The sequence below is a fragment of the Haliotis rubra genome, unplaced genomic scaffold (genome assembly GCF_003918875.1).
Source record: "Haliotis rubra isolate DU_JTF1 unplaced genomic scaffold, ASM391887v1 Scf1906, whole genome shotgun sequence".
Lineage (NCBI taxonomy): Eukaryota > Metazoa > Mollusca > Gastropoda > Lepetellida > Haliotidae > Haliotis > Haliotis rubra.
In genome coordinates, this window is record NW_025765899.1 from 51,842 (window position 1) to 65,240 (window position 13,399).

General features: G+C 35.9%; 1 protein-coding gene across 1 annotated transcript; it reads right to left on the reverse strand.

The window, feature by feature from the left end:
- Positions 1–1,332: 1,332 nt before the first annotated feature.
- On the reverse strand, positions 1,333–13,357 carry LOC124274436. The gene is made up of 7 exons (XM_046709801.1): positions 13,234–13,357; positions 11,787–11,834; positions 11,493–11,568; positions 10,584–10,609; positions 10,015–10,041; positions 8,766–8,927; positions 1,333–1,919 (listed from the first exon to the last, which is right to left on the reverse strand). Exons 1-6 carry the CDS (start codon positions 13,339–13,341, stop codon positions 8,832–8,834), a joined length of 381 nt encoding a protein of 126 aa, XP_046565757.1. The 5' UTR covers positions 13,342–13,357; the 3' UTR covers positions 1,333–1,919; positions 8,766–8,831.
- Between the last annotated feature and the right edge of the window lie 42 nt (positions 13,358–13,399).

The window sequence follows — 13,399 nt, forward strand, 5'->3', positions numbered from 1 at the left end:
ATCTAATTTCTTCATTGATTGTAGAGTAATATATTTCATAACATCACACTTTTTAATAATATGACCATAGGAATGAACAATGATTATCACAGACACAGTATACATTAAAACCACTTCAAGTGAGGTCACAGCAGCTCATACTAATGATCCAACTATTGGATAAAAATAATAAAAGTACATGTATAAAAATACCTATTAGGCATCGGGCATTGTACGATAGATCAAGACATCAATCACTACATCCCATATTATAAGACGTGAATATAAGTTATGTCATATTGTTTACTTTTAATCATAACTTCATATGGTTTTCTAATATACTGTTTTATTTATAGACACAAGTCTTGAAACTTCTGTATTCCTCAGGCTAGTTTCCTGACCCTGAAATCCATACATTGTCTATGACACATGATGTAAGTCATGTCTTGAACTACCAATGTCAAACTACCAACCAAAGACTTGCTGTACATTCTTTATGACACATGATATAAGTCATGTCTTTAACTACCAACCAAAGACTTGCTTTTCATTGTTTATGACACATGATGTAAGTCATGTCTTGAACTACCAATGTCAAACTACCAACCGAAGACTTGCTTTACATTGTTTATGACACATGATGTAAGTCATGTCTTGAACTACCAACCGAAGACTTGCTGTACATTCTTTATGACACATGATATAAGTCATGTCTTGAACTACCAACCAAAGACTTGCTTTTCATTGTTTATGACACATGATGTAAGTCATGTCTTGAACTACCAATGTCAAACTACCAACCGAAGACTTGCTTTACATTGTTTATGACACATGATGTAAGTCATGTCTTGAACTACCAACCGAAGACTTGCTGTACATTCTTTATGACACATGATATAAGTCATGTCTTGAACTACCAACCAAAGACTTGCTTTTCATTGTTTATGACACATGATGTAAGTCATGTCTTGAACTACCAATGTCAAACTACCAACCGAAGACTTGCTTTACATTGTTTATGACACATGATGTAAGTCATGTCTTGAACTACCAATGTCAAACTACCAACCAAAGACTTGCTGTACATTCTTTATGACACATGATGTAAGTCATGTCTTGAACTACCAACCAAAGACTTGCTTTTCATTGTTTATGACACATGATGTAAGTCATGTCTTGAACTACCAACCGAAGACTTGCTGTACATTCTTTATGACACATGATATAAGTCATGTCTTTAACTACCAACCAAAGACTTGCTTTTCATTGTTTATGACACATGATGTAAGTCATGTCTTGAACTACCAACGTCAAACTACCAACGAAAGACTTGCTTTACATTGTCTATGACACATGATGTAAGTCATGTCTTGAACTACCAATGTCAAACTACCAACCGAAGACTTGCTTTACATTGTTTATGACACATGATGTAAGTCATGTCTTGAACTACCAGTGTCAAACTACCAACCGAAGACTTGCTTTACATTGTCTATGACACATGATGGAAGTCATGTCTTGAACTACCAATGTCAAACAACCAACCAAAGACTTGCTTTACATTGTCTCTGACACATGATGTAAGTCATGTCTTGAATTACCAATGTCAAACTACCAACCAAAGACTTGCTTTACATTGTTTATGACACATGATGTAAGTCATGTCTTGAACTACCAACGTCAAACTACCAACCAAAGATTAGCTTTACATTGTTTATGACACATGATGTAAGTCATATCATGAAGATTGCTATATATAATAACTTGATGCTATTTACAATGAAACACTACTATATATTGCTTTATCATTCATCTTGCACATTTGGCAAATCTCTGCTTCTCCACAGGCAGGTAGAAGGAGACTTCAAATGCAGTGGCAAGGCAATGTAACTGATGTAAGTCCAATACTTCAGGCTCCCAGGGTCGTGTTGTGATCATGTCTGAAACAAGAAATCAACCATCAGCCCTTTTTTTTGTTGCAGTTTGTTTACATTACATGAAATAGATTTATAACTCACATTTAATGGAACCAGATGGTTCATGACTACTACAACATTTAGTCATGAAAGAAGTACTTATAAATTTACAAATGTCAATGAAAAATGAAATTATAAGTGTTTCAAATGTTGAGAGAATATTTTGGAAAAGAGAAAGCGTACCTCTACCAGGGCAGAACCTACAGCATTCAAAAAGCAATCAGTTAGAGCAGTCAAGGTTGTATTACAACAAGCAGCAAAATAACATACCATTCCAGAGAGTGGAGTATACCACATCGCCTAATTTTCCCAAATTACAGGAAAAAAATTCCAACTTACAGATCCTATCAGCCATTTGACATAGAACCCAGATTGCCTGGTATGTGTGATCACTGGTCCACTTTGCCTTACCTGTGCAGCCACAATAATCAGACTGACAGGCTTTCACATTTCTCGACATCCTCTCTTACCTTACTCAACTGATAATCATTCTTGAAAAAATACATAACCCATTACACAGAAATAACAAGGTACCTTTTTAAATTCAAAGAGAGAGTATTATAAGGGTAATCATAGGTGAAAAAAGGCGAAGTGGGTGACTCCAACAAGCAGCATTAAAGCAGAGTACTCTCAAAAGTAGCAATAGAAATTTGAGGAGAGTAGATCAGAGCAGAAGTACATACAAGTCAAAATATTTGACATATCATGCCAGTGTTCTTCAGTAAGTGCCCTATAAGATACCCATAAATATGTTTGGAAACTAAAGAGGTTCATCAAAATGAATATACACTGTCACAACACCAAGGCTAATTAACAGGTGATGCAAGTTTGAAACTTTATCATAGCCTTACTTTATTTGTTAAGGCCAGACCAATTATATTTCGGATCCACCTGTCGTATTTTTTCAAGAATAAGAAAAAAAATAAAAATTAATTTTCCCCCGCTCAACAAATTAAATCCTAATGGTTTTTTTAGCCAAATATGTAAACTTACAAAAAAATATTATTTTTTATTGTCCTTTGCCCAATATACACTTAAAAAATTGCCAAAAGTAAAATACTTTGAGTATTTAGAAGGAATATTACTTTGACGGGTGATTTAAAAAAAAAAAAATTCCCTCCTGCCTTTAGGTTTTCTGAGGACAAAGATCTGTAAAACAAGAAATAAAATTGGTCTGGCCTAATACCAAATTTTCTTTGCAAATCATAGTGTACATTAAGTATGTTCACAAGTTCATAATTTTTTATTTGTCACATGTATTTGTGGTTTCATACACAATACTAAACATAAACGCCAGAACATGACCAGTTTTTAATATCTGTGGAAATAGACAAATAGAGACATATTGATGATAACGCTGTCACTTGGTATTACTGTTAATGAAATAGGATACCTAAGGGTTCACTTAAGGCAACATTCTGCTTTGGTTGTTGTTTAATGCTTCACTCAGCAATATTCCAGCTATATGGTGGTGGTCCATAAATAATTGAGTCTGGACCAGACAATCCGGACAATCTAGATTATCATGATGAGCATCGATCTACACAGTTGGGATGCGATGACATGGGACGACAAGCATGGGTTGCTGAAGACCAATTGTAACCCAGATCTTCAGGGATTTTAGGCAACAGGATCTTATACTTAGCATGCAATAGTCACTGAATTTTTTTCCAAAAATAATTGGCCCCTGGAAACCCAAGACATGTCGTCTATGTATAGAACCGACTGCTGGGCATACATATTTCATAACTTGAAAAACAATGTCACTCTCAGAGATAAAGAACCCACAAATGTCAGACTCTGTGTTGTCATATCCTTAAAATAAACTCTTAGTCAATTGATAAGCAGTGTTTCCACTGACTAAATTATTTATCGGACACTGTGTCTGGCAACCTAAAATTTTACCGGTCATGAATGAAATTTGACGGTCATATATTATCATTCTGTAAGTTCTTATGTTAAAGTTATTTTTAGCCTTGGTATTTCCAAAACATAACAATTTTGGCGACCATGAAAGCACAGCCAAGACTGTCATTTCGCTTACCCATGATTTTTTAATTTTAATACATGATTATTTACCGGACAGAAGGTCCGTCTTGCTTTCAATTTACCGGTCCCCAATGAATTTTACCAGCGATTTTCAGGTATATCCCAGAGAACGGAAACACTGATAAGGCTTCACATTGTAAACACAGTATAATTTTACAAAAGGATGCAAAAGAAAAAAGACGCTTCATGTTCATTTGGCATCACAGCACAAATCATGTAATCTAAATAGTAATAGAATAAATACATAAATATAATACATAGATGGACAGTTAATCAGTTGTGAATATCATCATTACCATACAGAGATAGCTATGGGTTAATTCAGCATAACACAGGGGCTTGTAACGAAAAAGAAAATAGCATCCAGGTAAAGACTGTCACTGCCGGACTGGAGTTTTAGCATTATACACCTTTATACAGGGCCAAGACCTAGGCAGTAGCAATATTTACCTGAAAACTAGTTTTGAAACAAGTCGCTGTGCAGCAAAATACAGCAAACATCATCATAAAACAAGCATATTCATGTATATTCTTACATGCGTTGCATCACAAGAGTTGAATTTATACTTATATATATATGCATACTTTCAGCAAGATCAAGAAATATTACAGCGGAGACACCAAGATAAACCATGTCAATAGAGTGATGACCATATAAACTAACCATTTTGCAAGTATGATACTATATATAATTAGTCATCATAAATAGAATACATAATTGGAAATTTCAAACAAAAGTGAGTACGTCCTTAAAGTCACACTGATGTACTTGGTTGATTAAATGATGTTTTCTTTGCACTTGACACCACTACAGAAGCATTCAATCAGGGACACCAGATATGAGCTACACACATCCTGGTGTTACACATGAAGAATGAAACCCACACACTGATAGTGACATGTAAAGCAGTCAATCCACTGTACCACCTGACTCACAGTAACAGATGGATATATATTATCTTACCTTCATGTAAAATACTTGATTTCATTGGTTAATGACACTTTAAAAGGTTTCCGTGTCACCCCTCCCAGGAGGGTGACAACTGGAAAAAATATTATCTGCTGCCATGGTAACTGCCAAGCTCTCCGCCGAGAAGCTGAAGCGCTAACAATCGTATGACGACATAACATGACGCATGCCGTGCCCGGAGTTCGAAAATCGTTCAATCAGCTGTTTTTGTGTTCACTTTGAACAGATTTATTTTACCCACTTTCACTGCTTTATTTAAGTTATTTTATACATTGAGTGGTTTGCACACTCAACTCAAACATAATCAACCATTTTTATAGCAGTTTTAAGCTTGTCAGAATATGTTTCACTGATTTGAAAAATCCAGTCGACAGGCAGACGCCATTTTGTTAACATGTCATTTAGTCGGTCGCAATCTTTAACAAAAAATAATATGATATTTTGTACATTTAACATGGCGGTAAGATAAATACGTTGTATGCTTCTCCCTCAGGTAATACGGTCTGATGTACGCCTCTTTGTAGCAGTGTCATCCCTCGCCTACCGGCTCGGGTGACACTGCTACAAAGAGGCGTACATATCAGACCGTATGTACGCCTCTTTGTAGCAGTGTCATCCCTCGCCTACCAGCTCGGGTGACACGTCTACAAAGAGGCGTACATCAGACCGCATTACCCTCGACAGAAGCATACAACTTATATGATCATAAGATAATATTAACTGCAACAAAGAATAATTTGCCATTATCTGCAAAAATGATTCCATTATATTTGCCTTAAAAGCAAAATATAGTAATGAAATTATTTACAGTTAACTTAAGTTCATAGCAAACAGATGTATATAATGAAGTGTTTTCTGGTCCAGTTCACTTGCTGAAAATGTTTTGTGTCAAAATGTTATAACAAACTAATATCAGTGGTCCTATTGACGGTCCTTTTTCGTTATAACCACACTTTTTCTGTAAATGGTAGGTATGGATGAACTTCTTAATTGTACAATAGCAACGTTTCAGTATAGATACTTATACTGCAATACTGCACAATAGCTTAACGCTTCAGTATAGATACTTATACTGCATTATTGCACAATAGCAACGCGTTTCAGTATAGATACTTATACTGCATTATTGCACAATAGCGACGTTTCGTTTGGTATGGATACTTACACGCATTATTGCACAATAGCAATGTATCAGTATAGATACTTATACTGCATTATTGCACAATAGCAACATTTCGGTATGGATACTTACACCGCATTATTGCACAATAGCTGATGTTTCAGTATAGATACTTATACTGCATTATTGCACAATAGCGACGCTTTGGTATGGATACTTATACTGCATTATTGCACAATAGCGATGTTTCAGTATACATACTTATACTGCAATATTGCACAATAGCGACGCGTTTTGGTATGGATACTTATACCGCATTATTGCACAATAGCGATGTTTCAGTATACATACTTATACCGCATTATTGCACAATAGCGACGTTTTGGTATGGATACTTATACTGCATTATTGCACAATAGCGATGTTTCAGTATACATACTTATACTGCATTATTGCACAATAGCGGCACGTTTTGGTATGGATACTTATACTGCATTGTTGCACAATAGCGACGCTTCAGTATAGATACTTATACTGCATTATTGCACAATAGCGACGTTTTGGTATGGATACTTATACCGTTTACCTAAGCATCTATACTTGAACTTGTTTGCCGGGAAATGTGTGCACAGCTGATTGTTATTTCCGGCTCAAATACACACGGTAATCTTAATCTTAATTAATTTATAGAGCAAAATTGTAACTAAAATTACACAATGCTAGGATATATTTCTTTGGGTTAAATAATAGTGTTCTGAATTATATTTTACTGATGACTGCGTAAGAATTCGTCCCGCTATATTATTGTGCATCTTTGAACTAGTTCGCCGGGAAGCGTGTGCACAGCTGATTGCTATTTCCGGCTCAAATACACACGGTAATCTTAATTCCTGCAAATAATACAATGCCCAGCAAAAACAACTTATAACTTAAAAGGTAAATAATTTTGTCTAGTGATGTTTAATTGCAAATTTGACGTCTCTACTGACAAAGTCGTCTTCTGTTGTTTGTTCACGCGAAGTGATACGATGTTGTTTTCTTACCCCTGGAAAAAAGTTTGACGAAAGCATAACCCATGGATAAGATGACCCCCTTCTACAGACTGCTTTTTTTTGTCCTCAAAATTCGGCTTATAGACGGTCATATACGGTAAGCATCTATACCGAAACGTCGTTATTGTACAATAGAGAAGTTGATCATCCATAAAGACTTGTCACTCCTATTACTTACAACTTCTAGAATGCCTCTTAAACAGTTTACTGTAAATGGATAAAACAAATTGAGATAACCCCAGGTGTTTGTGAAAAAGGCAAGCCCGTTAAATAATATTCTATGCTCGTGTGCATACTATCAGAATATAATTATGCTGGCTAGCGAACAGTTATTGCCGCGTAACAGTTATCGCCAATACATCAGTATCACACATACGCAGTTCCGGTCAATTACAATTCCGGTATTTTTTCCTATGGTATTTGACAACAATACAGGACAGCAAAAGAAATTTCTTCACGGCAAGTAACATAACATAAGAAAAGTTAAAGATAAAGTTATGAACCCTATAATTTTTTTTTGACTTAGTCAGGGGGGGGGGAATGTCAGCGACCTGTATAATAGCAAGTTCAGGTTCACAAGTAATTAATTGTTTCATTCCCTATCAATTTACTGTAAAACTAACTGTTACAGTTGCTGTTGCTGTTACAGTTAGTTGTGAGAAAACATCTATTTAAACCGCCATGATTCCCTTCCGCCGCTATATAAAAACATGATCGGCAGCAGTGAACGGCTGGACACATCGGTGAATAGCTAATTAAGTATCATAATTAATTCTGTTTCATTAATTTAACGAATGACTGAGTAATTTTGTAAATACCGCTAAAATATGGCAATAACTGTTAAGCTAGCCAGTACAGGCCAAAGAAAGACAAAGACAAGATGCAACAGATGTACAACAGGCAAACTATGACAGTGTCAACCTAAGAGTCTGTCCTACAGACATACTGAGTGAATAACAGACATGGATCAGTCCAGTGAAAAGATAGGGTCCATCATATATGCTATCTAGGTAAAATGGGGATTGAAAACATTCTTTGAGTTTCCATTAGTAATTGCTTTTGAGCATTCAAGTACTTGCCTGCAAGTCGTTATAAACAGGCCAATTTATTGGAGCAAATGAGCCCTTGTATTGGGGCATGCGAGAAATCAGGTATAAATAATTGCATTTTCAAGAAATATCAATATTATGAGGACACTTTACCCTCATACTTTTGATTTGAAAATTAGTTATTTTGATTTCAGAAAATTAACAAAATATACATGCATAAAAAAATCTTAAATACTTTTCACATATTTCACAATTTATGCTTTTCAGAAAAATATATGAGAGGGAAACCCCCTTTACACCTGTCCGATATGTTCTTGTCTAACATGTACAGATTACTGTGCCCCAGTATTTGACATATTAACCCTGAATGAATATATATTTGAGTATATCGGCTGCTCCAATTTGTATTGGAAAATGAGTCTTCTGAAAGTAATGAAACCAAACTAGTCCAAAATTGTCCATGCAAGTGTCAAGAGAAAGTTAGAAAGCATCCAGCACCATTGGCATTGCAGGAGGAGTGTTGTGATAGACATCGAGAGATTTGTTGGAAGTGACGTTGGATATGGTTACCCAAGTGAAGCCATGCGTGTTGTTCCGTTTATAACTGGTTTAGCAGTGGACAGCCCAGACATATTTTCAGGCTCGGGTCGGAACACGTAGATGTCTGTTGTAATGGTCTGTATGAGGGATGACAACGCCCACCAAGACAATGTACCAGTACTTCTCCACACCCTGAAACACGTGAGTATATTAAGGTATTGACAACAAGTTATTACATATATGGTTAATATTTGGGACCGAGGTGCTGTTGTACAAAACAACCTTAGCACTATAACTGTCATCAGCTGATGTTACGGCAGTTAAGACCACATTGGTAGGAAGACCGCTTTGCACAACAGCATGCTGTGAACAGGAAGCACTTACTTCCATCCATTTTGTCAATAGAGATTTACCTTGGTCCATCTGAAAACTAAGGATGTGAGGTGAGGTGAAATGGGGTTTAACGTCACACTTAAGAATATTTCGCTCATATGACAACGTGCAAGCGTGTGTATGTGTGGCTTGGTGTACTAGCCCAGACTTAAGCTGGTTTAATAGTACTAGCTCACTGAGATACCATGCCACAGTTAAGCATGAATACCCCACTCACACACATTATACTCACTCCGAGCCGACCAGTCCTCGTTGTACCCCTTAATGCCGAGCACCAGGCAGGGACCAACAAGTACCATATTTTAACATCTTTTAGTATGACGCGGTCGGGATCGAACCAGCGACCTTCCGGGCTCTCGGGCGGACGCTTCTAACCACTACACCACTGAGGCGGTCCATAAAAGCTTAGTAACTGTATGAACACCTGAAAGAGGTATTTAGAATGTTTCAGTATCTGAAATGTCAGCTAAATACAACAGGCATGCTACAACTGAATTGAGAATCAAACATCCACAGATTTTATTTGTACAGACTCTCACATGTACAGGATCTGTCCAATAGAATCTGGTTGACTTGTCTGACTTCCAACACACGCTTAGTGAGTGAGTTGGGTTTCACACCACTTTTAGTCCAGCAATATCACGACAGGGGACACCAGAAATGGGCTTCACACACTGTTCCCATGTAGGGTATTGAACCTGGGTCTTCGGTGTGACGAGCCAATGCTTTAACCGTTAGGCTGCCCCATCGGCCCATGTAAGCTTAGAAACACAGAAGGATGCAAGGATGACTTAGTACTTCCCTCCTTATCCATGCATATTCTTCAGTTAACAGGCATAATTTGAAACTCTAAAACACAAACCGTTGAAGACAAAAAAATGCTTACCAAGTCTCCACTTCGATACCACCAATTCTGAAAGAGAAGTAAGAACATTGATATTACATCCCATAAATTTAAGTGATAAAGAATCATAAACCTTGTAAACTGTAGACAGATGATATGCTACAACTATGACTGAATGTCAGACTGGAAAAACAGCCTTGCGTATATAATAGCACTCAAACTATGGAGTTAAAACATATTAACACTATAATACTAATAGGAACACAAAATATCTTTCCAGATCATTTTTTTAGAAAATCACATTACAATTTAAATGAGAGAAGACAAAAGTTGAAAATATGGCATAACTCAATGTCACATCAGTTTTCTTTCTGTACCATGTACTAGTATACAAATCATCTTTCTAAATATGGTATATCTTGTCTTAAACTGATATGACTTGTACATGCTTTATTTTAATGTTGTTTTTTCACTATCATTTAACATATTTACTTCAGCCCTTTATCTATCCACTTGTTACTTACTGACAATATGGCATGCCAACAGGTGTTACAGTTGTTTGGAAATCAATATTTTTAATTACAATGCAAAACAGTTTTATATAAACTTACCACTACTACTCCAACAAAACTGCTGACTGAAATATAAGAAACAAGTGATTAGCGTGATTAGTTCCTGATTAGTTCATCAGTGTGAGAGCAATACAAAGAAATATGCAAGACACTGCACCAATCAGACTCATGCACAAACAAGACCTTGATGATATTGATGTTTATACCATCACTGAAACACATGGCTTCAACCAACAGTACACAGTAATAACTTTACATCTAGAATTGATCTTCAGCAAAAATATGTTGTTGTAATACATGACTAATAGGATCAGGTGATGAGGCTCGTTGACTTGGTTCATGCATGTCAACATTACAAATTGATGATCAATTTATTTTACTTAACTTATCTTTTAACTACATTAAATATTTATGTGAAAACTCAATTCCTATTAAGTCTATTGCATACAAGTATGCTTGAATTTTGAGAATTACTCAATAAATGTGATCTTACATGTGTACACCTGAAAATGTCAAATCAAACCTTATGCATCCGGTGGATAGATAAAATAAATGAGGTATACTGAGAGGTTCTATTTCAGGACATGAACTTGACAACTTGCAGTCTTTCTTATCGTTCCTCTAGTACAGATCAAATATAAATAACAAACACTAACATTTAAACTTTATTATATTTTTATAATTAATGGAAAATGGCAAAATACCCAATTGAGTTTGAGTGAGGTGAGTACAATTTATTTGGTTACTCAAAGAAAAATTAGGATACCCAATTGAGATGAACACAAGCGAGTACATAACTCAATGACCCAAAAGGTTATCTGTAGCTCTGGATATGTCATTAACAACACACAGCATCTGTCAGTGCATATGACCAATTATAAACATGTATAACAGTATGTTCACTTCTATTTAACACATTTATTTCAGCCCCATTATTATATTACTTACTGACAATGTTGCAGGCTAATAGATAGTAGGACTTGTTGGCTGTGTTGGCTTGTACAAGGCACAGGATAAAGGCAATCTGTTGTGGAAAGATACACAGCTCACTGTAGTTGAATATCACTCATACCAAGATGACTGTGTAACAAACATTCTGAATAGATCTTGAAAAATACAATTTACGCGACAATATGTGCAGTTTTCCTAACAATGTCCTTGTGATATAGATACACATATACCACATATTGATATGCAGAAAATACTAAATGTCCCATCTCCTATTAAGACATGAAAGCTTACCGCAACCATGATCAGCACAATGACATTGAACATTCGGACCACAAACACCTGCAATGAAAAGAGATACATTCTAATTATTCTTGATATGCAAGTACAAAATAAATGAATTTAAAACATCAAAACTTGAACACAGAACATTTCATTTTGTAGTTCACCTGTAGTTTAAATATCTTATTATAAAACAAACACTAGACTGGTTGAAATCAAAATCACAAATATCCTTAAACCAAAAAAGGTGAGGTGAGGTGAGGTGAAATGATTTGAGCTTTAAACGTCATGTTCAAGATTATTGCAAATATATAAAAAAGAGCATGCTTTTAATGGTCAAGTAATGCTGATTTATGGTGCTAACCAACTGAGGTACCATCCCACCTGTTACACCGCCCACCCACAAACAGTATACCAAGTATGTGGAAACCATTCCTTGTCTTATCACCTTAATACCGAGTGCCAGACAGAGTACTTTCATTTGATATCTAGGACGAAACATCAAATTTCTACAGTCCATGCAGGTGCTTTGCATTGACAGTGACATTGTACACTCAATTTCCTATTGATTCATGGCTACAGAGTAGCAGGGGCAGGTATCTATATTTGGAGACAGACAAACAGGCCATGGCATAACCTCGATCACTTTTAGCCAGGTAAACAATTTGGGACAAGATTATTGTAAAATAATAGTATGGATAAAAATATTCCAGACCACTAGTACTGTATATTTCCAATAAACCAAACATTTAGGTCCAGTTTAACCATTAGCAACAGCTGGATGTACGGATCAATGCATTATGAAGGGTTCTATCTATCGGTATAGAAGTGACAGTATTCATGGCAACAGGTGTATGGTGGCTTTCCTATTGTAGATATCATTTGATAAATGTGACTTTTCAATATGATTTGCTAAATAACTGAAATCCAAAAGCGAATGATTAATTGTCCATAAACATTGAGATTATATATCCAAGAATTGCAAATGAACAATTGTGGGAATTAACATGACAAACTTTCTTTTTCATTCAGATATCTTTCACATAGATGCATTGTCTTCAAATGTGATCCTTTTATGTGAATATAAGTATAATTTGTCTAGTTTTAGGGAACACACTCACATCTTGGCAATGTGCGTAATACTTATATGTTACCCATAAAAAACCAATGACAATTTCCATTATTTTAGCGGGAAAAAAAGAAAGACTGTTTGGTTGAATATGAATCCCCCCAAGACACAATATTAAATAAGTACGGAATATATTTGAAAAGAAATAAAATAATAAATCTAGTCTCAGAGAGAAAAACACACCTCAGTATTACATGAAGCGCCTGACAATCCTTAAACTGTTGAAGGCGCGTGATAGAGAAATGGACACCGGTCATGTGCATCATGCATGACGCATGGCCACAGCGTATTATGACAGTTAAAGTAGACAGTTAGAACGAATATACTTACAATGGTTGGTGAAATGTCATAGTATATCGCTGAGGTATCTGTTGTTGTTGGTGAACTAGACTGCGTTGAAGCAGGACGAACTGGGGTTGTACTGCTAGGGTCCGCCATCTTGATGTCATATGACCACTGCCACGACAGAATTCTGTTACATTTATGTTGATTGGTT